Consider the following 26827-nt stretch of genomic DNA (forward strand, 5'->3'; position numbering starts at 1 on the left):
ATTCTGTAGAACCTTAGGATGCAGTCTACAGAACCGTACTGTGTTACTGGAGCAGGAATGGATGGAATTAGTAGTTTTATCTAAAATAATGCATACTTGAACAGTGAGCATAATAGGTTGATAAATTTTCTCAAATAGGACTTAGGTTGAAGATTATAGATTTTTCTTCAGTAAGCCACCAATTGTCAGCACTGAATATGACCCTTATTCTAGCTTCGTACTGAGCACAGGGACAGATTGCCTCTTTAGCCACTTTATTCTCATAGCGTTATGGTGGCCCACAAATATATTTTATTATTACAGTTAAGTCCGTTTCTGAGGAGAAAAACTGCAGTGAGTGGAGACTCTGGAGCAGTTGGAGATACATATGTACTTTTATTTATTTCACTGTAGTTTTATTTTGAATAGTTGATTTGATTGTCTTTCTTGGAGGTTACAGGAAGGATTAGTTTAGCTACAGCGTGACTTCCTAGTTTACCAGAACACCTTATAAGAGAAATCCTGTAATTTCTTCCCTGTTTTCCTTTTTTTTTTTTTAATTTTTTAAATTATTATTTTAGAGAGAGAGGGAGAGCGTGAGCAGAGGAGGGAGGCAGAGGGGGAGAGAGAGAGAGAGAGAGAAATCTCAAGCAGGAATGTGGAGCCCAATGCGGGGCTTGATCCCACAACCACAGGATTGTGACCTGAGCTGAAATCAAGAGTCAGATGCTCAACTGACTGAGCCACCCAGGCACCCCTTTCCTATTTTCTAGGGGAAGTATGGAGTTCTGAGGCTGTGTGCCCTCGAGTAGGGTCCTCCTTATGTCCTCTTTATGAGAACATTCTGAGATTCTGTCCCTAAGAGGATGAGAATACTTACCTATATCCATTTTTGCCCGTGTCTCTCTGAAAATTTATTTTAAGATTTGACAAATGACCAACATCCAGAAACCTATAATTACCCCTTTTTCACCATCTTCAACTAAACTGTCTTCAGTCTGATATCTCTTCATGTTATTGGCAGGTTGCTGTGGTTCCAGTAAATGTGCTAGGATGAGGTTATCTTTTTAGAAAATTGTCTCATACTTCAAGCTGATTAGAGGTTACCTAAAAAAACATATTCAGCCACTTATGTGTTGTTAGCTGAGGTAAATGCAAGACAATGATTTGAATTGAAAATAGATATAGAAATGGGAATAATATTAGTTGTTCCAGAATTTCAAAAGTTTAAAACTTACGAGGTTTCTTCCGTGACCATTTTACTGGGGAGAAGTTTGTTTTTGATAAAATTTCTCAGATTTGTTAATTATTAACAACTGAATGATTATTTTTATGAATAAATTAGAGAAAGTAGCCAGCTGAGATTTTTTGCAATTTTATGTGTCTGGTGGCATTTAATTTTGATTGTTTTATTTACTTGGGCAACATGAAAAATGTAGTTTGATTATATTTGGGTAATTTGAGACAATTATTATCTTCTTTTGGGAAATTAAAAATTTTTTCTAATGTTTATTTTTGAGAGAGACAGAGTGTGAGTGGGGGAGGGGCAGAGAGAGAGGGAGACACAGAATCCTAAGCAGGCTCCAGGCTCAGCTGTCAGCACAGCCTGACATGGGGCTCGAACTCATGAACTGTGAGATCATGACCTGAGCCAAAGTCAGAAGCTTAACTGACTGAGCCACCCAGGCTCCCCTGAGGAAAATTTAAGTTGTTTTCACTGTGAAAGAGTTGATTTTCAAAAACTGATATTTAGTTGTATTCTCAGGACTCTACATTTTATTTAGAGTATTAGGCACTTTCGGAGGATTGTGTGTGCACACATTGTGTATGTGCTTTTAAGCCTCAGATAAATGTGTGCTATAGACGTGATAACTAATAAGTTCATTGAGTTTTTTTAAAGACCTAAAACGCTGGTGTTTAACAAAATAGAAGCTACCAATGGATAGCGCTACTATTTTTTATTTCAAACATATTCAGAAGTAAAGAGAATAGTGCAAACATTCATGTACCCATTGATCATCTTCAACTATTTGCTCTTTTTTTCCCTCCCATGGATTATCTTAAAGTAAATCACAGATGTTTCATTCATTTCAGACTATGTCTCTAAAAGATAATGATTCTCTTTAAAAAAATACATACTTTATTGGGCGCCTAGCTGGCTGAGACGGCAGACTCTTGATCTTGGGGTCGTGATTTCAAGCCCTGTGTTGGGCGTAGAGCTTACTTGAAAAAATCAAAAAGATATGAATGTATATATACTTGAAAATATATAAAGTGTATATGAAGTGTACTTTAAAATTTAATGCTATATATGCCATTAATGCTATATATGCCATTAAATAGTGCCGTTATCACATGGTGGTGCCTCTTGAATGCTGCTGATTATTTCACAGCTTGGCTCTCGAACTTTGTAATAGTGGTCTTAAATACTTCTCATAGGCAGGGTTCCCCTGTTTGTAGAAAAAAGTGCATTGTTAGGATATATCTGTCAGGATTAATGACTTTTACCTTCAAATTAAGTTTTTCATTTCAAAAAAGTATCATTACATAAGATGCTTAATTTTAAAAATTATTTTTTAAACCTATTTTGTGTGAACATATGGGGAACATTTTTTCCAAAGGGCATCCTTCCTTTTCTCATGCAGATTTTAAATTGTATGCAGGTGGCCAATTAAGAAACAGCTTATCATTTGCTTTTGGAATTTAATACAAATAAAATGCTTGACTTTTTGAGGTTCTTTGAAATTGAACATTTACCCACAAAGCAAGGGGCCAGAAGGCGGAGCCAGGTGGGCAAGGTACTCTCAGATCACATTATCGCCCATTGTCCTCTAATGTATGTCTTGATTCTTTCCTGCCCAGCTCTAGCTTCATCTTTTATATTGTTTATTTAGTTTTTTGCTTGTCTAGGCTAAAAACTTTAAGCTCCTCATTGAAGACGGTGTTTGTGACTTTTTTGGCTCCCCTGTAGCCTTAGTACCAAGAATAGTTTCTGTCATGTGGCATATGCTCAACAAATATTTGTTGAATGACTGAATGAATGAATTGGTAAGTATGTTTAATGCATCTAGCAATTACTTGGACACATTTTTACAATAGAATAATTGGGGGAAATAGGATTCTTGTTTTGAAAATATCCCCAGTGATTTCTGCACTGTTTGTATCTATAGGGAATCACTTAAATATGAGTTCATGTACGGAGCAGGAACAACCTTTTGTAGCTCACTTTGGAGAACCTGGCTTGAAATAGCATCCAGATTAGGGGGGGAAAAAAAGCCAAAGAACACACCATGGCTAGAGTGAACCATGAGAGAGTGCATCATTCTGTCTAGGGATAAAGCTCAACACTCAACCTGCCCCAGCTAGAAGAGAGACTGTCTTATGGTTCTAAGACATTTAACTTAGCATAGCACTTTTCTTTTGGTAGAAAATATCAGTGAAATATAGTCCTGTTTGTACTTTTGTGTCTCCAAGGCAGGTTCAACGTAGTTGTTGTTTTAATGCATTTGAAATACCTGCAGTGTGCCATTTTCTACTAGTGCAGATGAGGAAAAATGTCTCTTACTGCAGCTTCAAAATTATAGCAGATTAGAAAAATATACCTTAAAGTGCTATTTTGGCGGACTCTTGAGGAGCCAGTAACATAAGATTATATATATATATATATATATATATATATATATATATATATATATATATTAGCAGTCAACTGGCTGTCATTTTAAATAACTGGAGACATTTCCCCAAGGTCATTTGTAATCTCACATTCCTAAATTGCTGTGCATGGAAGAGCCATGTTGCTGTACCTGTCACCTTTGTAGCAAGGTGATGTAAGCCAAGATGGTCAGAGTCTGCAGCAATGTGTGTGCAGCAGGTTCCTTCATCTTACTGTGTGGGTCATAAAACTATGTTCATTTATTCCATAAATGCAAAGTGTCTACTCTGAGCTAGATCCTGGAGTTAGGGAGAGGAAGAGTCCATTCTGTTCACAGTCCAGTAGCAGGAGGTAGGGAAAAGAGAAAAGTGAATGGGATGAAGTGCATAATGTTTTATCTGTTGGTGCTGTGGGCCAGTCATGCCCCTCATTTACTTAAGCCTGCCCTCATATAGTATCCAGATTAAATGCTTTTAAAATAAAGGTTAGAAAGGAAGTAAAACAAATAAGAACGCTCCCTATGTTCTTTAGTGAAGATGAGGAATCAGAAGAAGTGGCATATTTCCTTGTGTTGCTAGTTAAGCAGGTTTGAGCTAGATACGTCAGCATTTGCTGACAAGTGTTACAGCAGTCAGTTTTTCTCCGGAGCACCAAAGAGCATACACTTATCCTTAGACCACAGGAGCTAATCTGGAGTAGGAGGACTGCTGTCGTTTTATGACAGGATTTAAATATTAGAAAGTAGGGAGATGTAATTATTAGAAAAAGTAACACAGCACAAGTAGATTAACTGTATTAAGAAGTAAATGTATCATACGTTCTTTAGGTAAGTTCTTTATATTGTTGAGTTAAAAGGATGCCTTTTTGGAGACAGGGAATGACCAAAATGGATTGATTGGCCTTCTATCTGACAAGCCTCTTGGAGGTAACCAGTTCTGTTATAACTTTAGATAATTGTGTTAAATTAAGCCATGAGGTATGACAGGATGCAAAATGCAAAGAGCAAGTCTAACACCATGCTAAGTGTGAATGAAAGCCTGAGAGTTGCCAATTTTATAAGGTGTTAAGTAAGACACCTTTTCTGAAATTTGACCTAAGGGGTAAAAAAGTAAGCCTCACTATCTGAAAACATATTTGCACCATAGAGCTTAAAATAATCTGTTGTGTACCTATAGACTATTGTTTTGATCATCTGTATCAAATCTATTAAGTATTAGTTACTGAATTCTGAATATAGGGTTGATTTCTTTACTCTGCTTATTGTAGTCATTGACATTCATAACCTTTCCCAGTGAGGCTTACAGCAGAGAGTCTGGGACGCAGGCCCCAGACTGTTAGGATTTTATGAGTCCTCCCCTTCTGTTAATGACCTAGAGTTCTGGTATTCTCTCTTAGACAGCTGGGGATCTTTTTGCCATAACCCTTGTAATTGTTTATATGGCTTTCCTGGGCTGCTGATGGCAGTACAGCAGCCTTCTTTGTTCCTGGGATTGTGTTCCTCAGAATGGATAGGAAGGAGGCATCTCTAGCAGACAGATGTGAGAGTGATCTCCCCACCCCAAGTTTCCTATCACCCATTTTTATCACCACAAAACAGAGTTAAAGGCTGAAAATAAGACGGCTAAATCACTGCAATGATTTATCTTATTTTTGTGACTTAAAAGCTAGTTTGCCACTATGTGTATATGCTCTTGAGTATGTCAAGCCACGATTTAGATCTTGGGCCTTCCTCCTAATTCCCTTTACCAAATTCTGAGCAATGCATTTTGCTGATTGCAGTCCAGACTCAGAGTTCCTGCCAGACCACATCCCTACTCCTGGTTTCTTTTATGTATTCTCTTTTAAACACGTGCTATGCCAAGCAATTTCCAACCTAATGGGAATCAATTAAAATGAGAAAACATGGAAGTGTATTCACTGCTTGTTCTCCGCTCTCTTACATAATTTATAATGTGTTCTACTCAACTACCTGAGTATTGGTCGGTGACCTCTGAGCCCATTCGAATAGACGTTCATAGACATTGCCATCGTAACAGCCAAGTGCTGAGTTTAAGCTCTGATCCGTGAAGTCAAAAGCATCAGTTAACAAGATGGCATCCTTCCTGTGAGAGAAAACAAGAGTTTGTGAGTATTTTAGATTGCTCTTATGAATCTAATTAATCAGGGATGGTGAATAACAACACCTAATTAGAGGTTGCATCATTATTCACTTTTGAACAACTCAGCTTTAATTTTTTAAACGTTTTAATTTTTGATCAGTTATATATACCATAGTATAAAGAGTCTAGTAGTCTTCAAGGCTTGTTAGTTAAAATCAGTATATCCCTGTCCCACCTCTACTTCCTCCACCCTGCAATCAGTCTTGGTCTTTTAGCGGCTATTTTTGGTATTTACTTGAATATCTCTAAATGTCTTGTTTGGATTGCTACTTCTTGATTGTTCAGTTTTAGATATTGTCTGTTGAGTCTGCATTACAAAAGATGTTTTTAGTCCCCTCCCTTCACCCCTATCTCATCCCCGCTCTCTCCTGCTTCTTCCCCTTGGCCTTCCCGCTCCCAATATATAGTTTAAATACTGGTCAGACTTGCATTTGGTACTTACATGGTTATGACTATATGTCTGCATATTATTGTGACTTTATGTATCCTGCTCACAGTTGAGCTGTGTCCCCACCATGTCTCCTATTAAGAGGGATCTACTTCCTGGCCTGCTATTTCTCTCTCCAACACACATCATCCTTAGTGATTTCATTGTCTACCTGAATGTTCCTCTAAAACGTGGCTTCTCAGTTCATGGATCTTCTCCTTTGACCTTGTTCTACAGCCCCGCCTTGTGATTCTCCACCAGGATCCCACCCCAAGACTTGACGGCAACATCTGTACTTTCTCCGCGATGCAGATGGCATTCCTTTCACCATCCCTGCTCTTTTAGCTTACTCCCTCTAGTCTTTTGACTCTGATAACCCTTTTTTTAATTTTCTGGGTTTTTTAAAGGTTTTATTATTTATTTATTTATTTATTTATTTATTTATTTATTTATTTATTTTTGAGAGAGAAAGAGAGAGAGAGTGAGAGTGAGCAGGGGAGGGGCAGAGGAGAGGGCGAGAAGATCCCACGCAACTCTACACTCAGCTTGGAGCCCCATTTGGGGCTTGATCTCACCACTGTGGGATGATGACCTGAGCCGAATTCAAGAGTCAGATGCTTAACTGACTTAACTGACTGAGTCTTCCAGGCAACCCCCTTTTTTTTCTTTTTTCAAGCAACAAAATGTGCTTTATTTTAGCCTATTGAATGAAATATTTTTTAACCTTTTTTTTTTTTTAAGTTTATTTACTTATTTTTTAGAGAGCATGCACGCGTGCAGGGGAGGGGCAGAGAGAAGGAGAGAGGGAATCCCAAGCAGGCTCCGCCCCGGCAGCGCTGAGGCCAATACAGGGCTCCATCTCACCCATGGTGAGATCACGGCCTGAGCTGAAATCAAGAGTCCAGTTGCCCAATGGATTGAGCCACCCAGGTGCCCCTGAATGAAATATTTTAAAAAATTGTTCACATACTTCTCTTTCTTTTTTAACAAAGGGTAGAAAGCATAACATGCGATTTTTTATACTCTTCCCTAGCCCTCCTTTTGCAAGGCATTTGAGATGACTGGGATACTGTACCTACCTATTTTAATCCTCTCTGGATGACCCTTCATCATCGCTGTGAGGTGATTTTCATTTAGGGCTGTTTATACTTCCTTGACCTTCCTGGCACCTGCCACTTACGTAATGTCCCTCATCCTCCTGGTGGTCTCCCTTCCTTTCTTATTCAGCTGAAATTCCATGGTCTTTTATATTCACTTCCTCAAAAATATATTCCACATTTTTCACTGACTGTGTGACATCACCTTTGTGGCTCTATATGGCCGACCGGAAACCAGTACCGAGCGGTGTAACAGGCTCAAGTGGGCCCTTCCGGCTGCCTAGCAATCCTATGACATTGCTCTCATTCCTGTACTCTTTTATTCTCTTCGGGGATTATTTCACACCTTCTCTCTAATCCTTAAATCCATGCCACCTGCCTCCCTATCTCTCTCTCTTCGATGACTCTTCGTCCCATTTCACTGATAAAATGGAAGCAGTAAGAGCACATCCACAAGTTCTCACCTGTGCACCTATAGGTATGGTGCTTTCTCTATTTTTAGCACAGGTATGCAGTTCTGGCTCCCAGCTCTCGCCAGTCCCTCTCTGTCCAGTAGATGCCTTCTGCTCTTGCCTACCAGAAAACGATGTTCTAGAAATTCTCTTGCCTTTGCCTTACAATGTCAAAGTCCCCATCTCTACTGAATCGTTTTCGCACGTGAACATGGTGTGCTATCCCCCATCTTAACAATAAGCTTTGAGTCTGTTTCCTTCTCCATCATCTATTCCAGATCTTGACTCCCCTTTATGATAAAGCTCCTTAAAAGTGTTGTACTTGTTTATGCTTTGCTATTTCTTCTTCTCCACCTGTTCTTGTAGACTGGATCTGTTCAGGTTTTAACTTCTGCCACTCCACTGAAATAGTTCTTGTCAAGGCCTCCTCTTCTTCATCTTTGGAGGGTCCCAAGACTCAGTATTCCAGCCTCTTCTCTTTATCCAGTCACTCCATGGGATATCCTCATGGCTTTAAATACCAGCCATATGCTAATGACTTCCAAATTGATCTCTCCAGTCTCACTTAACCTGCATTTTAACATCTTCCTTAATTTCTAACAGGCTCTTCAAACTTAACATGTTCAAAACCAAACCCCTGGGGCACCTGGCTGTCTCAGTCAATAGAGTGTGTGATTCTTGATCTCAGCGTTGTGAGTTTGAAACCCGTGTTTGGTGTAAAGATTATTTAAATAAATAAAACTTAAAAAAATAAAGTGCCAAACTCCTGATCTTCTACAGCTTTTCCTGTGCATCCTGCCCAAGCCTGGCACATTTATAGTAAATAGCTACTCTGGCCAAAAACCTGAGCTCCTCTCTGTCGCATACATCCTGTACCTAATCTGTCAGCAAATCCTATTCTATCTTCCAAATATATCCAAACTTTAGTCACCTCCCACCACCTCCAGTGCTGGCACCCAGTCTAACCCATCGTCATCTTTCACTTGGATTATTGAGGTAGCCTCCTAGCTGGGCTCCCTGCTTTTTATTCGTCCCCTGCCCAGTTCCTTACTGTCGCAACTGGAGTGATCCTTTAGAAAAATACATCAGATGACTTCAGACTGTGTCTTATGCTATGTTGAAAACCGTCCCCTTCTCACACAAAGTAAAAGCCAAAGTCTTAAGTCTTTGTGATGATCCCTACCCCCATCGTACCTCCCACCCCCCGCCCCAGTATACCCTTACCTCTCTGCCCTCTGCCCTCACTCTCCACCTAGTCACATGGCTGTAGCCTCTGTGGCCTCTTCTGTGTTCTCTGGATGGATGTGCCAGGCATGCTCTGGCCTTCAACATTTGTACTTCTCTGCCTGGAGTGTTTCCTCCCTGCCCGCCCCCAGCCCATGGCTCCTCTCACCTCCCCTCCACTTGAGATCTTTCCTCCAACATCACCCTCTCTGGGAGGCCTTCTCTGACTTACTTAAAACCACTGTCCCTCCCACTGCACCCCCAGCATTCCTGATCCCCTTCCCTGCTTTCCTTTTCTTAGCAGTACCATTTTGCATACTGTTTGACTTATTTTTTCTGTGTTTGTCTCCTCTAGTCTGCAAGCATTTGTGGCCTTTTCAGTCTGAAACTTCATTTGAAGAGTATTTTCTTGAATTATTTAATCAATGGCTTGTTCCCTTCTGTTTTCTCTGTCTGCTCTTTCTAGATCTGTTTTTTAGATGATGGACAGTTAGGATCAGTCTTCTTACTACTTTAATGTTTTTTCTTAATTTCTATCTTTTTGTCTTTTTGCTTTCTTTTCTGTGCAATTTATGCAACTTTATCTTCCAATCCTTCAATTGATTTTTTTCATTTCCACTATCATTTAAAATTTTTTGTGTGTGTGTTTTATATATTTTTGCTAGAGAGAGAGAGACAGAGTGTGAGCGGGGCTGGGGCAGAAAGAGAGGGAGACGCAGAATCTGAAGCAGGCTCCAGGCTCTGTGCTGTCAGCACAGAGCCCAACGTGGGGCTCAAACTCACAAACTGTGAGATCATGACTTGAGCCAAAGTCAGACAGTCAACCGACTGAACCACCCAGGCGCCCCCCTGAATATTACTTTTTAAGAAATGACATTCTTGGCTTGTGGTTGGAATATTCCCTCTTAACTCTTTGAGGATATTACTTATCTTTTAAAAAAGAGTCCTTCTCCCAGAAGATTCTCTTCTACCCTCCAAGTTATTTCGTTCTTGCTTGTTTGGGCTCTGTTTTATGTCAGGGGCTTCCTGCAGGTGTCTGGTGATCCCTGAGTGTCTGACCATAGCTAAGAGTGGGGCATTAGCTAGCTGCTTAGAAGTCGGTGTGCTTGTACATATGTGGGATTCACTATGGGGTGAATTGGGGGACCGTGGGGTCAGTGCCTTTGGCTCTCTCTCCTTTGGGCTTGTCAGATTCTCCAGAGGAGTGTGCTATCATCTTCCTGTAGGCCACGAGCCTGGCTGCCAGCTTTCTGGGAACCAGGGAAAAGAGGGCTGGGGGAGGGGGCTGTTAGCACGGGGCCTACAAACATTTGTTCAGGCTGCTGTTTTCTGAAGGGTGGCCTCATTCTCACCTATGCCTAATGTTCCCTGGCCCACAGACCCTCTATGTACCCTTCTGCCGGGGTGAGGTCAAGGAAAAGGCTCAAAACCACTCATAGAGGAGGGGAACTGAGGGTTCAGATCCTTCTGAAACAGACTTCCAGCCCATCCTGTGGGTCTTACCTTCATCCCCATTGCCAGAGGTACACAGCACTACTAGTTCTTGGGGTTCTTTGGTATAACTTGTTTCCCACTTCTGATTTATGATCCAGTTTCCCCAGGTCTGCTAAATCACTGTCCATTTACTTTCTTATATTTAGGTTTCCTTTCCTGTTTTCTTTCTTTTTGTGGGTCTATACCTTTTTAAAAGTTTTAATCCCTTTGCTGGTGTTTTGTTGGGTTTCAGGAGAACAAAAGTAAATGCATATGTTCAACGTGCCATCTTCACCTGAACGTCCCCCAACTGAGATTTTACGACCTTACGACCCCTTAAACAACTATAAACTGGGTCAGCTAAGTACCATTGCACACAGAGCTGGTTCTTAGCATCACATGGAATAGCGTGCCATCCTTTATTTGTCATCTCAGAAATCAGGTTGATACCAAGTAATCAGGCAGAGAATTGTGACACAGAACTTTTGTAAGCATGGAGTCTGTAACATACCTGACAACCTTGCAATAATAGGAAGATTACTTAAGTACATATGTGAGTAAGTCAGTTTGTGGGTTCAGTGCATGCGTAAGTTGCCTATTTGTGTCAGTGCTGCTGGTCTTGTCCTAAGTTGTAAGTCTTTGGCACCAAGGCAAGCACTTAGAAATGCCGTTGCAGGTTAAGAACAATCATGCTTATGAAGTGTTAAGGTGATCTTTTGTGTTTCATCATCACTGCCAATCAGGGCTAGAATATTACTGTCTTCATGTACTTTAAATGCTGAGCATTTCCTGGGCTCCTGGGCGGTTCAGTTGTTTTAGCATCCAACTCTCGATTTTGGCTCAGGCCATGATCTCATGGTTGGGTTCTAGCCCCTCGTCGGGCTCTGAGCTGAGTGTGGAGTCTGCTTGGGATTCTCTCTTTTCTTCTCTCTCTGCCCCTGCCCCACTCATGCTTTCTCTCACAAAATAAGTAAACTATTAAAAAAAATGCCAAGCATTTCCAGATTAGATACACTTGGGCTGAACTGTGCAATACTCAGTTCTGCTATTAGTGGTTCCCACCACTGGAGTCTGTACATTAGGGAAAGTTTAATACCTGGGGCATAATTCTATAAAATGTATTTTTGACAGTTTTGATGATTTAATTGAGCATTTACCGACTGCCAAGTATCTGTTAGGTGCTTATGTGAAGCCATAAATGGTTTATAACATGTTGCATGTTGTTAGAAATAAAACTAATTTGATCTAGTCTTTTTTTTTTTTAAACTTTGTCATGAGTAGCTTATTTTTTTTTTTTTTATTTTTTTTTTCAACGTTTTTTTAAATTTATTTTTGGGACAGAGAGAGACAGAGCATGAACGGGGGAGGGGCAGAGAGAGAGGGAGACACAGAATCGGAAACAGGCTCCAGGCTCTGAGCCATCAGCCCAGAGCCTGACGCGGGGCTCGAACTCACGGACCGCGAGATCGTGACCTGGCTGAAGTCGGACGCTTAACCGACTGTGCCACCCAGGCGCCCCGAGTAGCTTATTTTTTAAATTTCAAATCTTTTTCCTTTTTATTATCTTAGTCTTGTAGATTATGTGAGCTATTGGAGGTCGTAGGGTAAGAGACACACACACACACACACACACACACACACACACACACACCATACCACCCCGTATAAAACGGCATCATATTTCCTCAGAAAAGGTTGCGTTCTCAAGGCAGCCCATTTTTCACTTATGGACAGTGGTGACTGCTCTGTATTATTTTAATTTCTTTCTTCCAGTGCTCTGTTCAGGTTGGGGCTTTGGTTTCAATGTGTTTAAAGTGATCATTTACATTATATATAATGTAACAGAATGAAAGTATTGCATTAATATGTCATGACCCTAAACTACACTGCATTATGTTGCATTTAAGAACTATTTGTATTATTGTTTTATGAATCAGTGTATGAATTGCTGAGTTTAAAAAAAAAATCTCACCTTGGAGATGAGGAAGGATTAAAATAAGTTTAGTCAACTTAGTAGGAACTCACTTAAACACATTCAACAAAGACCAGGATGCGTTTGAAATAAACAGTAGCCCCACCTTAACTTTCATACAGTTGAAAGCGCATACTCTGGGGTCAGACAGGCCCCAGATTGTATCTGGCTCCTCCCTGGCTGACTGTGAGACCCTGGGCAAGTTACCTAACTCCCCTCAGCCTGAATTTCCTCCCCAGTGAAATGGGGAGATTAACAGTATTTGTTTCAAAAGGCTATAAGGACTAAATGAGATGAGGTATGTGAAAGCTTTTGGCATAATGCCTGGCACACATAAATGTTCCTTAAATGTTAGTCATGATTCAGACTCATTAAAGTTTACATATTATGAATATGTGGTATGCTTCCTTTAGGTACTATTCCTATTTCCTTTACAATGTTGAAGAGTTCAATTGAGATAGTGAGATAATTTGTTTTTAAGCATTTTTATTCCTAATTTTTTTTCTTTCACTAATCCATAATGCTTTATGTTGATGTAATCATGCTAGAGTGTAAACCTCTCCAGAGTGGTTTGCTGCTTTTGCCAGACCCCACTTAGCAAGATTTTGGAGCTGAAGGTTTTGGAGTTTGAAGTGAACAAAGGGTCTAGGGCTAGTCTCTGAAGATCACCATGGTTTGAGGGCCAGCCACTTACCGGATGACGGGGAGCAGATCCAGGTAGGCTGTTCTCACCGCATCCACTTGGGCCCCAGATAGGAAGCCATCGTGAAGAAAGTCACCCGAGTTTGTCAGGATGCCATGTAAAGCATAGAGGTCACAGAGGCGTTTGAGCACCTGCTGAATTGCTGGTTCATTTTCTAGTTTGTCCAGAGCTTCTGTAAAATTCTTTACACTGACATAATGGCAGTGTGCCTAAAAGACACAAAGATACATTAGCTTCTGATTTCTGACCTCAGAAGTCCTGGAAGCTTAGGAAGACTGCTGGAATAAGCCCCCTGTGGCCATGTGTTTCCCAGCGGGCTGGCAGCTGCCTTTTCTCCTGGCTGTGGGTCTGACTGAGCCTTTTTGATGGTGTGTGTGTGTGTGTGTGTGTGTGCGCGCGCACGCAGGCGTGTGCTTATGTTGGGGGCTTGTGGGCTCTGGAGCTTGGCCCTTAGCTTCCTTATTTTATTTGGGGGAAATTTCAAATAGATTTGAAAAGTAGAAAGAATACAGGGGTATTGGAGGCTGGCCTGGAGACAGTGGAGGACAGTACCACTCTTCTTAAGAAAACAGCTATTTATTGTTTGCCATGTTCAAGGCAGTGGTGTGTGTGTGTGTGTATATGTGCTTGTGTACGTTGTGGAGGAGAGAAAGTAGAGGCTCAAGATAGACACAAAATTTATCCCAGCTAGAGAGTAAACTCTGTGAGGTAAGCAGGGCTGTTATTTAGCCCATATCCAACAATCTTGCTTTGTCACTGGTTAAAATAAAACTTTCAGGCTCCTGGCTGGCTCAGTCGGTGGAGCATATGACTCTTGATCTCAGGGTCATAGTTTCAAGCCCCACATTGGGCACAGAGCTTACATAAAAAGCATAAAACTTTTGGTACAAGTTGGTAAGTGACCACTGCCCTCAACCCTGTGAGAGCCCCTTGGGTCAGCCAGGATCCTTCCCTGGGACTTCCTCCTCCCCACAGCTCAGCAAATAAAGGATGAATGCCTGACCCAGCAGGAGACTTTCAGGCCTCTGCCTCCATTAGGCCTGAAGTGCTTTCTGACTGGCCCTTGCCCCTGCCCTACCAGTTGTTAGGTATTTTGAATATTCCACTTCTCTCCAAGACAAATCACACTATAGTTATCAGGTAAGGTATATGAATTCCATGGGGGCAGGTGGGTAGGGAGGAAAGGAGAGCATATTAAATTCTTCTCAAATCTTTATGTATAGACAGATTAGCTGGTGATCTTGTCAAAATGCAGATATCCGGATAGCTTCCCAGTAAGGCCTTAAGTAGCTAGGCTTAGACTGTCTTGAGGGTTCAAAGAAATTTACTCAGGGGGACGAAGAATGGGAAAGGCCATTTGAGGCAGGGGGGATTTCCTGTGCACATGGCTGTACTTGCAGGAGGCTGCAAGCAGTCTACTGAGGGGAGGACAGACTGTACACATTAGGGCAGGTGGGCCACCCGGGACCTGGGTCAGTAAAGGGCTGTGAATGACATGGTTGGTGATGTGGAGAACAAATGCAAAAGAAATGTAGATGAAATTAAATTTCCTTATAAGTTGCAGCCCATTGACAAGTACTTGAGACAGGCCGAATGTGACATTCCTCCAGGAATTTCCAACTGCCTTAATGTTAATACCTTACTAGAGGAAAAAGCCTTAGCTTGACAACAGCCGGGTCTTCAGGATCCTGTAACTTACAAAAATCCTTTCGGAAACTTCCTTTGTGTCTACCCCTCCCAGTTTAAAAGTATATAATCACTCGCTCCTTACAACCCCACGGCAGCTCTTTCAACACGTGGGTCCTGTCCCCGTGCTTTAATAAAACTACCTTTTTTTGCACCGAAAACGTCTCAAGAAAGAATTCCTTCTTGACCGTTTGCTCTTGAAGCCTGTTTCAAATCACATCAGTCAGGGTTTCATTTTGTGGGGGTCAGAGAACCACCAAAGTCTTCCACAGGGAAGTGACCCCATCAGGTTTCTCACTTTGGGAGGGATCTGGCTTTCCCACGGAGCCTCCGCACGCGTGCGAACACCACCACTTTGCCACCTGGACCTGGTGTCGTCACAGGCACGCAGAGTTTGCAATATTTGGAGGTAGAAGAGGGACAGATGTGCTCTGCTGCCTCTGTGGAGTCAGACAGCCCTCCGTGCTCAAACTGGATAGACCCTGCTCCCCTGTTCTTTTTTTTTTTTTTTTTCCTTTTTTTTTTTAATTTTTTTATTTTATTTTTGGGACAGAGAGAGACAGAGCATGAACGGGGGAGGGTCAGAGAGAGAGGGAGACACAGAATCGGAAACAGGCTCCAGGCTCCGAGCCATCAGCCCAGAGCGTGATGCGGGGCTCGAACTCACAGACCGCGAGATCGTGACCTGGCTGAAGTCGGACGCTTAACCGACTGCGCCACCCAGGCGCCCCCCTGCTCCCCTGTTCTAAGCTGAGGGCCACATCCTTAATTTCTCAGGACCATGGGTTGTGGAGTGCAGTGATCAAAAAAGAACTGCCTGAGGGCCCTGGCCTATGCTTCTGTGACAGGGTGAACCCCACTTTGGCACCATGCTCTGAACACAGTGAACTTTATTTACTTTTTGTATATGTTGGTTTAAATCTTGCATCGTGCCTAATTTGGGTGAGGGGGTGGGATGTGTTGCATTGCCAGGTGCATCTTTAATTTTACATGTATTAACTCATTTAATCTTCATAATCATCATAAAAGGTAGGTACTGTTATGAGCTCCATTTTGCAGATGAGGAGACTGAGGCACTGAAAGATTAAATTCCTTGCCCAAGGTCACATGGCTAGTAAGTGGTAGCAACGAGATCCATATCAGAATAGTCCACCTCCCGGTTAAGAGTCTGTGCTCTTAACTACTACGCTGTGTTGCCAAAGCCATTAGAGACCGAGGCTGGATTATAGTGGGTACCAGCATTTGCTCCAGTGGTGCTAGGGACTGACATCTCTCCGAGGCAGGGTCTCAGATTATAGGGTGAGAGCCCATCCATCAGAGCTTAAAGTTCCTGTCGATGCCCCTTTGTTTTACATACCGGGAAGTTACAGGCCAGAAAAGGAAGGACAACCAGGGGTCAGTCACATAGAGAGGAAAGTCATACAGAACTTAGGCCAGGGCTTGTTCCTTGTCCACCACTCTGCCACTGTCCCCAGTCCCCTTGTGTTGTTGTCACTCTCTACCTGCATATTTCTGGTTTCTAGATGGGACCCGGTGGGTGCTTAATGTTCCTGCAGAGTACATGGTTCTTCCAAAGCACGAAGCTCAGACATTGCAGATTTCTCTGCCCATTATGACTTTGGAGACTTATCTTGGGCACCATCTCCCCAGGAAGCCACTTTTCTTCAGCTTACAATGGCTGGGGGAGAAGGGACTTGCTCTTCTCCTCTAGACTGGCTGAGCTTGGTGCCCCTAGAACTTGGGGATCACCTCCCTCCCTCACACACAGTGGCTCTCTGGGGACACGGCTTGCATCCATGAGGGAAAAGAAAGCAAAGCAAAGCATCATAACTATTTCCTACCTCTGGGACTTCATTCCTTTTAGTTCTGTTTCCTCATCCTTAAAATGGAGATTATGCTACTCTCACCCCCAGGGTTGTATGTGTTAAATGAGGTAACCCTGGCACGCATTGTCTGGTTCTTTGGAAGGCAGGGCATAGGTTTGGAAAATGGATGAATAATGGGTAGCTGTGGTTCCTTTTTTGGTAGTCTGATGAGAGCACAGCCTCGGCTCACCCTCCTCTGTGTTAATAGGACATTTAGCATAGCAGGGAGTGCCCCTGCGGTGGACACAGCCCAGTGGATGGTGGCAGAGTTAATACCAGCACCAGCTGATGTGGGAGGGGTGGTGGGTCACCAGGTGGCGCTCATGCCCAGCCTGCTGAGTGAGGGCTGCTACCAAACACTTCTTTGGGCTTTCCTGCCATTTCCTGGGCCTGATGCCTGAGGATTGAAGTGTTCACCATGGGTTTTCCAGCTGTAGGTAGGGTCAGAGTGCCAGCTGCCTAAGCTCGAGCTCTTTCTCACCCCGTTACTCTCTGAGACTTGTTCCTTACTTCTGCGCTCTTAATATGTCTGCATCCACTCACTTTTCTCCATGCCCTCTGCCAGGTTCATGGTTGGGACCACCCTCAGTCCTTGCCCAGACTGCTGCTGCCTGCTCCTGACTGGCCCCCATTGCTCCCTAGGCAGCCTGCATGTCTCTTCTACAATGAAACTCTCATCACCTCACTCCCCTGATACAAAGTCTGCAAAGATGTCCCATTGCAATGAAAACAAAACCAAACTTCTCGCAGTGATGCAGAAGGTCCCAGGCCTAGCCTATCTTTTCTCCTCCCCAACCTGCCTTCCTCTTCTGCTTTCAGGCTTCCTCCTGTAGCTCCTCCTTGAGGATCTGTATTTTCTCAAGCACCATGCCTTTTATTGCCTCTTCCTTCTTCACCTGCTGTTCCCTTTGCCAGGAAATCTTCGTTTCCAAAACCACAGCCTCTACCCTTTGGCTGGCTAATTTCAGCTCATCCTGGAAGTCTTGGCCTACATGTCACTTCTGGGAGGACTTTGTGGTCCTCAAGCTGGGTAGAGACGTACATCTCTGGGATCCTGTGGCAGCCTGTGTCTCACAGTGCCCAGCCCGATGCCTGGTGTTGAGGGGGTGGTCAAATATTTGCTGACTGAATGTGAATTATGCACAAACACAAAACATAGTAGAAATTGAAACAGACATCTAAGGATTGCCTGTGGGGCTAAGGGGAGACTTAACCTGCTTTTCTATCTGGGAGGAAATATTTGAACAACCTGAAGCAAATCCAATAACACTGCCTCATTACATTTTTTTTTTCCCTAAGAGCTGTCAGCAAGATTGCTTTGGAGTTAAGTCCTTTAATTAAAATACCCTGCACAAAAGCCTTGGAAGTGAAATGAGGGCAGCCACTGAGCAGGGCTGGGGAATAATGGCAGAGCTCAGATTTTCTCAGCATGGTGGCCTGCTGGGGAAACCAAATAGGCCCCTTTCAGTTGGAGCTTCAGCTGATGGGCAGCTCACCTTAGCAGCCTGGACGTGCATGACAGTGGTCTGGTTCCATGCCTCATACCTGTCAGCCCCGGACTGCATCAGAGTCTGCAAGTGATGCACTGAGTCCTTTATGAGCCTGAAGGCCAAAGAAAAAAAGGTTCAGCTTCCTGACTGAGTGGGAAAGGGACTGGTGGAGTTTGGTCTCAGGCTGCCTGGGGTCCCTCAGAAATAGAAATACAGTAATTCCCATTTATTGACTATTTGTGTTATAAGGCTAAATGCTACACATTATCTCTTTAACTCTTAAAAATTTTTTTTGAATATTTATTTGGAGAGAGAGAGAGCTTGAGCAGGGGAGGGGCAGAGAAAGGAAGAGAGAGAGAATCCCAAATAGGCTCCAGCTCGTGAATCATGAGATAATGACCCGAGCCTGAGCTGAAACCGAGAGACGCTTAGCCAACTGAGCCATCCAGGTGCCCCTTTCTTGAACCCTTTTAAGGGTAGGCATTCCCAATTTACAATGGGGAAAACTGAGTCCCAAACTGGTTAACTAACTGGTCCAGGGTCACATAACTAGTAACTAACTGGTCCAGAGTCACATAACTAGCAGCTTAACCTCTGACCTGTAAAGCCTGAGCACTCTAGGGCAGGCACTGACCCTCCTTTCTAATGCAGACACCATCCTGATACCAGTAACTTCTGTGGCTGAGCAAAGACAGTGGTTTTCCTGTAAAGGCTAGTGAGGCCTGTCAGTCACCCAGTCTGTTTCAGGTTCTTCCTAAGGAAACTTAAAAGGCAAGAAAAGAAAACCAAACAAACCCTTGTTCTCCAAACCACTAAATTGGTCATTTGCCATTTACTTAAACTTTTCCTTTTATTTTCTATTTCCTGACCATCCGCTCATGATCCTTGGAATTTGTATGCAAAGCAAACTGTTTATTAAGCGATATTTATTTTTTTTCTTGTCAGGGAATAGATAAACAGATGTCACATTGAGGTCCAAGCAAAAGTCAGTATAATGGCATTTTAATTACCCTGAACAGCCTTATTTTGCACTCTCTACCTCCCCTAACTAAAATATTAGATCTGTGAGGCTTAGGCTTTTCTTGACTGGTTTACTAATAGATCTGTAGTACCTAGAATAGTGCCTAGCACATTGTAGGAATTTAATATTTGTGGAATAAATAAATGAATGTCCAGAGTTGCTCATGATTTTGAAACAATTATTAACTATCCTGGGAACCACAGGTTGGGGTATTAGGGCCTCTATGAATATTGGTGTTTACTTTTATTTATTTGTTGGTATTTACATACTGATGTGGTACTTACACATGGTACATTCGTTGCATTGCAAATCACAGTAAAAACCTATAGATATAAAAAGTTCCTTGCACTGGCCAGAGGGGTGATGTCCCACTAGCTCAATGAGGATGGGGAAGTGATGGTGGCTGATGGATGTGACTTCCCCTTCTCTGCCCACGGTGACAGGAACTGAGAGGACTGAGGTTGGGGAAGGGGGTGCTTTTTAGAGGAGTATGCATGAATGCTCACCCATCCCATCCCAAAGGCCCTAGTGTAGGAAGGAGCCCGTCCCCAAGTGGAATGGCCAATTTCTTGCTCACCTGGCTGCCACGTGTGCCCAGGCCGTGGTGTAGAGTTGTGGGTGGAGGAAGTCAGCTGCTTTCTGGGCTGGGCACCTGGCCAGGTCAGGTGCAGTCAGGTACGCAACAGACTGAGGGAGAGATCTCTGCGATGTGGAGTCTTGGGATGCCTGAGCTAGCAGGTAGTTTTTCTCCAGAAACCTGGGGGTGGGGGGTGGGGGTGGGAGCCAGTGAGCAGCGGGAGCCCTGTGGGATAGACCAGCGCCCCTATCTCCAAAAACACACACTCTTAGACTCCCTATAGGAGAACCAGGACCATGCAGTTTCTTGCCTGGTCCCTCCTGATGGTTATCCTCACCCCAAAGCCCTCCCCCCCCCACCTCCCCAGCTGTGAGGCCCTCAGGGCCATGCACCCTGAGACTGTGGTTTCTTCCACAGTGAAAGGAGGCTGGAACTGCAGAGCTGGGTAGACACTCAGATCCTGAACCGAAACCTTTCTGGTATCTGAGCAAACAGAATTTATTCTTCTGGTTAGGATCTTGTGATTTGGGGATTTATGCTGAATTGTACAGTGGCAGCAGAGATTAAATTTTCTTACTTGAGAAAGGATAGGTGTAAGAAGGCTAACACGAGTGGGAGAATTACAGGTGACTCTCGGCTTCTTTCCTGTGATGATCCAGTGCTTATAGGCTCTGGGCTCAGCCAATCCTGGATTCCCAGGCAGCTCTGTTGAGACCTCTGTGATGTTTGTGGAAGTTACTTCACCTCCCTTGGCCTCAGTGTCTCCATATTTAGATGGGGATAATAATACTCACCTGATAGAAGGTTTGTGAAAACTGAGAAAATATTTGTATTGCTTTTATAATGTGGGACACAGAATTTCTAATACATGATACTGTATCCCCCTTATAATTAAAAAAAAAAAAGCACCAATATACTACATATTATAAATTTTTTCAAGAATATTATATAGCCTGTTTGCTAGCAAGCCCTTTCTCCTTGCATGGGGAAACATGTGCCCTGTTGAGTCACCCGAGGATAGATAAATGTGAAAGGCCTGGTCAGTCCGAGCCCCCACAGACAGAAGAGAATGAACAGAAGCCACCACTTGTCGGTCGCGAATCCTGGGTCCCTTCCTGCCTCTCAGGTGGGAGCTTCCGTGAGCAGGCCCTGTGCTAATCCTGAGGACAGTTGGTGGGCAAGGCCCCAGGAGATCTGGCTCACCGAGAAGAGACACTCGGATGGTGTTGAGTGGGAGGGCCAGGGTGGGCATCTAAGCAGCGCCCCGCAGAATGAGCCGCTTACAGCAGCAGGCCCAGCAGGCCAGGCCAGAGTATTCGGGGGAGGGAAGGGAGCCTTCGTGAAGCCCGTGCTGGGAAAGAGGAAACTTGGCCAGCTGGGGAAGGGAGGTGGGGGGAGTGGGGATGGGGGCGGGCAGTGTAGCATTTTCCCACTAGCAGTGGGGAGCCACCGAAGAATGTGAAGCAAGGGAAAGCTGCACTCTTCTCCAGCCTTCCTAAAGCTCTGGATGGGTGGGATCCAGACTGTGTGGGTTGGTTGGGTGGTCTCCGCATGGCCCTGCCCAGTGTCCATTCCCACCATGGACATCAGCTGCCGCTTCAACCCACGCAGGGGCCTTACCTGGCCATCTGCAGGTAGAGCACAGTGTTGTCACCCTCATAGGTGCAGGCGGCTGTCACTCTGGCGACCAGTGAGGGCAGGCCACTCAGCTTCGAGTAGCCATGGCCGCCGCAGGCTTTGCAGCACAGCTCAGTCCCCCAGCTGCACAAGTCTGACACCATGGCCTTGATTCCTGCGCTCAGTGCGTGAAGCTGTGAGAACAGGGGATCAGGGCAAGTAAGGGGGCCCTCCGGTAACAACCATGCTTACCGCTCATACAACCTGCTATATGTCCATGACAACCCCGTGACATAAGATTGTTTCCTCAGCTCTCAACTTTATGACTGAGAAGGCTGAGACTCAGAGATGTTATGTGACTTGCCCAAGATCACACAATGACGCAATGTAGCTGTAGTAAAGACAAAGGAAAACTGTCCAGGCCAGTGTCTCCAGGATCCCTGGAAGAGGGTGCTTCCAGGACTGGGCTCACCATCATCCAGGAGTTGCAGATTTTGCTGGTCAAGTGGGGTTGTTGGAGAGCTGTCCTGTGAGAGTGGAGGTCCACCACCAGCCCACTGGCCTGGGTTGTACGAGGAGCTTCCAGGCTGCAGACCTGGTTTGAGCTTTTGGTTCTTGAAAGCCTTTAACCTATCTTTCAGACTTTTAAGTCCTTGGGAGGAAGGTTATGTTCCTTAACCTCTCTGTGCTTCACTTTCCTAATCTGTAAAATGGGAATATAAAATGCTGCCTGCTCTACAATTGAGAATTAATGAAGCTATGCTTATGAAGCCCAGGGTCTGGTGGACTAAATGTTACAGTATATCTAAGTCCTTGGTCCTTTATCTGAGACCCTTGGGGCCGGATGTATTTTGGAATCAATGTTTTTTGAATTTTAGAAAGCTAAAGCAGGGCATTTAAGGTAGATTATATATAATACCCAGAAGAGTCTGGGGCAGCCTTAGTGATCAAACTTATTAATATTTCTGCTGCAAAATGTATATACGTCCAGTGGGATAAATCAGATCAATTCAGGTCAAATTGTGTCACCAAATGTGTTCTCAATGACTGTAATTTTGGGGGGCTTTTTAGATTTCAAATACACACCAGGGATTGTGCTCCTGTGTTGTATGTATTATGTGTGATTATTCCCTCTAACATTTTTGGAGCTTTCTGGAGGCCAGATGTAGGTGGATTTATATGTCGAGGTACAGTTCACCCTGGGTGCCCTGGGATGTTGGAAGGCTGAGAGGAGATAGTAGAAGGAGCCCGTGGGAACAGGGCTGTGGCTGCATCCCAGTGATGAGAACAATTTCAGCCATTTCCCAGCTCCTGCACCCCACCCCTCCACCCCCAGCAGACAGCAGGTACCTCAGGCAGGATGCTGAAGTCTCTGTTCAGAATGGCATCATAGGAGCTGTGGAAGAATTCCAAGAGGTTGTTTGTCAGGAAATGGAATGCATAGACTGTGGCCAGCTGAGGAAAGAGTTTCTGCTGCTGTGTCTGGTGGTCCAGGACTTTTGCTTCTGGGTCACTGAGTGGAAGAAAAGAAGAAGGTTTAGAAGATTGCTACATGCCACCTCCCCACTCCCCATATCCCCAGTCCCATAAAATACTTAAAAACTGATAGCTTTTGTGGGGGGGCACCTGTTGGTTAAACATCTGATTCTTGATTTCAGTTCAGGTCATGATCTCATGGTTCAAGCCCCATATGTGGCTGACAGTGCAGAGCCTGCTTGAGGTTTTCTCTCTCCTACTCCCTCCCTGCCTCTCTCCCTCGCTCGCTTTTGCTCTCTCAAATAAATTTTAAAAACCTGATAGTTTTTTATAACTCACTGCAAAACTTGACCTGAACTGACATGAAGTTATTAATGATCTTAAAATTCTATCTAACATGAATATCCACAAAATTCTCTGAAGAAATATTGACATGTTTGCTTATGGATGTTGCCCCTTATGGGGGAAGTTTACAAAATTACAGCATATGCACCATATTATCCTGCTAAAATCTGAAAGTTATGAATTCCAACATATTTGGTCCCAAGGATTTCAAGTAAAGGGTTGTGGTCTTGTACCCCTGATGATTTGAAACTTGACCTTTCAAAGTCCAGGTACACATTGTATGTGCTGGGAGGTACATCGAGCCTAATCAGTAACTCTGAGGATGTGAACTTGGGTCTGATGGAATCCTAAGGTAGGGACTGTATTTGCCTTGTCTGTTGCTGTGTCTTCAGTGCCCGAGACTGTATCCAGCATGAAGGGGCCTGGAGTAACTATTTTGTGGATTAAAAGAAAGCATGAATGTGAGGAGCCTCCCATGGCTCTCTGGGAGGAACCCAGGTCAGCAACCCCTCACTTAGACACATACTATTATAACCATACTTGGGACACTTCTGCAACCCAGAAAACTGAAGTCTGGATGGGACGGCAGCAGCACCTTTCCCTGGCACCCCTGTCCTCCAGAGAAGACTCCCTAACCCCAGGAATCTGAAGCCCGGGCCAGCACAGGGACCCTGGGTTTGCCAGAGGAAAGGGTCCTGGGCTACGGGCCTGGCATGCTTTGTTGCTTTTTACTCTTAGCACTGCCCTGAAAGATTGCTCTTGTCACCCTGTGTCGTAGGTGAGGAAGTTGAGGGACAAAGAGGTGGGGTGACTAGCATAAGCTCCCACAGCTGGCAAGTGGCCTAGCTGTGGTCCACCCAGCTCTGCCTGGCATCTGACCTGCAGTCCATTTTGCTTAGACTGCTGGATCCTTCAGTCCATGGCATGAAACATCGCCAGGTTCTTGGGCTGGAAGTTCTCTCATCTTCACATTACAGGTGAAAAAAATGAGGCCCAGAGAGGGCAAAGGACTTGCCCAGGGTCACTTTGCAGAGTTGGGACAAGAACTGGCAGGTTGAAGCCCATCCCTCAGCACCACTAGTTGAATCAGTTATGGCTGTACCTCCCCTGCCATGCTCACTGGGGCACCATATGCTCAGCTCCATGTTGCCACATCCTGGGTGCATGTCCCCATGTGGGACATAGTGGTTGTATATTATTTTCTGTTTACAGCAAAATTGTTTGCCGTTTACAGGCAGTCCTGTATTTTCTTTTGCTGAATCTGGCAATTGTGTGCATTTCCACAGGCATGCATATGCATGGGTACACATACACATGTTAAAAAACAGAGAGTAGTTGGCTATTTGGTCCCATAGGGCAGAGGGAGGATTAGCTTGACACAGTCACATACAACAAAATGGATCCAGACTTGGACATACCACAGGATGCTGACAGTTCCAGCCAGACAGAACCGACTTCAGCCGTATACTGTCTGGTATGACAGTTGGGCTTTTCCAGACACAATCACTCACATCCTGACAGAACAAACTCAGGAGCCACAATCACCTGCAGTTTGGCAAGCGGCTGACCCAGACACACTCAGCTGGTCATAGCCGGGTAGGACCCAGTTGGACTTGGACAGACAGACTGAGTTAGATCTGATGGTCCAGGCCAAAGACAAATGATCTCACAGAAACCCCATGGGGTCAGACACTGACAGACACAGGATGGGCAGCCAATCAGCCAGGGGTTAGAGGGAGCCAACAGAGACCCTACAGACATGGCCAGATGGGCTAGGTCTGGGCAGGTGTTGCGTGTGTGTTACGGGGGTGATGTGTATTCCCAGCACCCCACTCTGGCAGAGGGGTGGCAGCAGGGGGCAGGTGCTGTGGGAATCAGAGCTAGTTCTGTCTGTAGTGGTCAGCCTGTGGGTGCATCTTGCCTGGGCCGGAGGCAGGACTGCCGGCGGATGACCGAGTAGCGAATGGCGATGACACAGGCCTTCTGCAGAATGGGTAGTACCTCGCCCCAGAGCAGATTCACCCGTGTTATCACCATGGAAAGGTAGTTGATCTGCAATTTTCCGAGCTTGAGGTAGGTGCCATCTGGCAAGACCTGGTGGGCCAAAGGCAGGTGTTGAGTCTGAGCCAAGACTCCCCAGACTGTCCTATACCCATAACTATGGGCTTCATGCCCTGCAGGCACCACAGTCCTCAAACCGCTCACCTGGGACAGATGGCCGACTACCAGCCAGAGCGTGCTGGTGTGGCCGCGCTGATTGTTAAACACACCCGTGCTTTTTGCGAAACAGCCACTGCCCTAAGTGCCTTGGTTCACAGCTCCTCACCTTGGACACCTAGGACCTCCCCCACATCCACAGCTTAAAGGTAATGCCTGGCAAGATGGGGACCTCCAGAACTTCCTCTAACACCTGGCCAGTGTCCGGTCTGTGATTGGCTGTGTCTAGGCCTCACTGCAGGTAAATACGCTTTCACTCTCAGCCCTTCCCTCTTCCCACATTGCTTTGCCACCCTACCCCATGACTGCTCTACCTTCCCATTTACCCGTGGTAACTCTGAGGCTCAGGTAGGCCAAGTGACTTGCCCAATATCACACTGCTTCTAAACTGGGTTTTTACACAGATCTGTGGGATACCAGAGCCTCTCTGAGGTGGGGTCTGCTTCTCTGCCCTATGGGGGAGGACCCAGAGACAGCAGCAATCTGCAGGGGGCCACCATCCCCTCTCCAGGCAGCATAAGTTTGCAGCATCTCCAGGACCCCCACCTGTGTAAAGCGACTCAGCATGTTGTCTCTGGGGATCCGCACATGGTCCAGTCGCAAGAAGCCATGGTCTGTATAGTCAAAGCCCATCTTGGGCCCGATGTCTCCAACAGTGATTCCTAGAAGGAGATGGAGACGGGAACATCTATCAGCCAAGTACTTTGTGTGGGGTACCACACACACGTTCCAGTTCCTCTGAGCCTCACGGCAGCCTGTGACATTGGGGTTTTATACCTGTTTTGCAGGGGACCAGGCTGAGGTCAGATTGGGTGCTGATTCTTGCTTAAGTTCACCCAGCCAGTTAGCATGAGGGCTGTCCAACCGGACTCCTCCCTGACCAAGGGAGACATGTTCTAGCTTCTCCCATGACCTCTGGGGCCTTAGGACAGGGAGGCCGTCCTGGCAGGGGTCCTGGGAGTCACATGGGCTTACCTGGCAGTGGGGTGTGGTCCTCAAGGCTCCGGATGGGCACAATAAAGGCGTGCATTCCCTGCCGGGCTCCTGAGCAGATCAGCTGGGCCTGGACCAAGGCGTGGGTGGCTGACCGTCCCACTGAGGGCAGAAACACGAGAGGCCCAGCATGATCTCTGGTGTAGGAGGACTTGGTGTACAGAGCAGGCAGGCTGACTCTCCTCATCAGGAGCCTGGATGTGGGTCCAGTCTGTAATGGGTTAGGAGGACCAGTGTGGTGGCATGGGGCAGGGCAGGGCACTCTATGAGGCCAGGATAGGGTTTGATCTGCCTTCACAAATGGTGTGGGTCAGAGGAGGATGCACAAGGAGCCTGAAGGGTAAGGGGTATTTTCCAGGGGAGGAGGGCACACAGGGCAGGGAGGGCAAGGCAAAGGGA

General features: G+C 45.0%; 1 protein-coding gene across 1 annotated transcript in view; it reads right to left on the minus strand.

Moving 5' to 3' along the window:
• Positions 1-2219: 2219 nt before the first annotated feature.
• Positions 2220-26827, minus strand: part of ACOX2 (acyl-CoA oxidase 2) — a 30354-nt gene continuing 5746 nt past the window's right edge. Inside the window, exons 6-15 of the mRNA XM_007084382.3 lie at positions 26411-26530; positions 25982-26097; positions 25140-25312; positions 22748-22910; positions 21401-21591; positions 19781-19960; positions 18189-18294; positions 13133-13350; positions 5604-5736; positions 2220-2429 (exon numbers count right to left, since the gene is read on the minus strand). Of these exons, the coding sequence (XP_007084444.1) occupies positions 2367-2429; positions 5604-5736; positions 13133-13350; positions 18189-18294; positions 19781-19960; positions 21401-21591; positions 22748-22910; positions 25140-25312; positions 25982-26097; positions 26411-26530 (1463 nt within the window). The 3' untranslated portion in view covers positions 2220-2366. The remainder of the gene's footprint in view (positions 2430-5603; positions 5737-13132; positions 13351-18188; positions 18295-19780; positions 19961-21400; positions 21592-22747; positions 22911-25139; positions 25313-25981; positions 26098-26410; positions 26531-26827) is intronic.

The sequence above is a fragment of the Panthera tigris genome, chromosome A2 (genome assembly GCF_018350195.1).
Source record: "Panthera tigris isolate Pti1 chromosome A2, P.tigris_Pti1_mat1.1, whole genome shotgun sequence".
Classification (NCBI taxonomy): domain Eukaryota; kingdom Metazoa; phylum Chordata; class Mammalia; order Carnivora; family Felidae; genus Panthera; species Panthera tigris.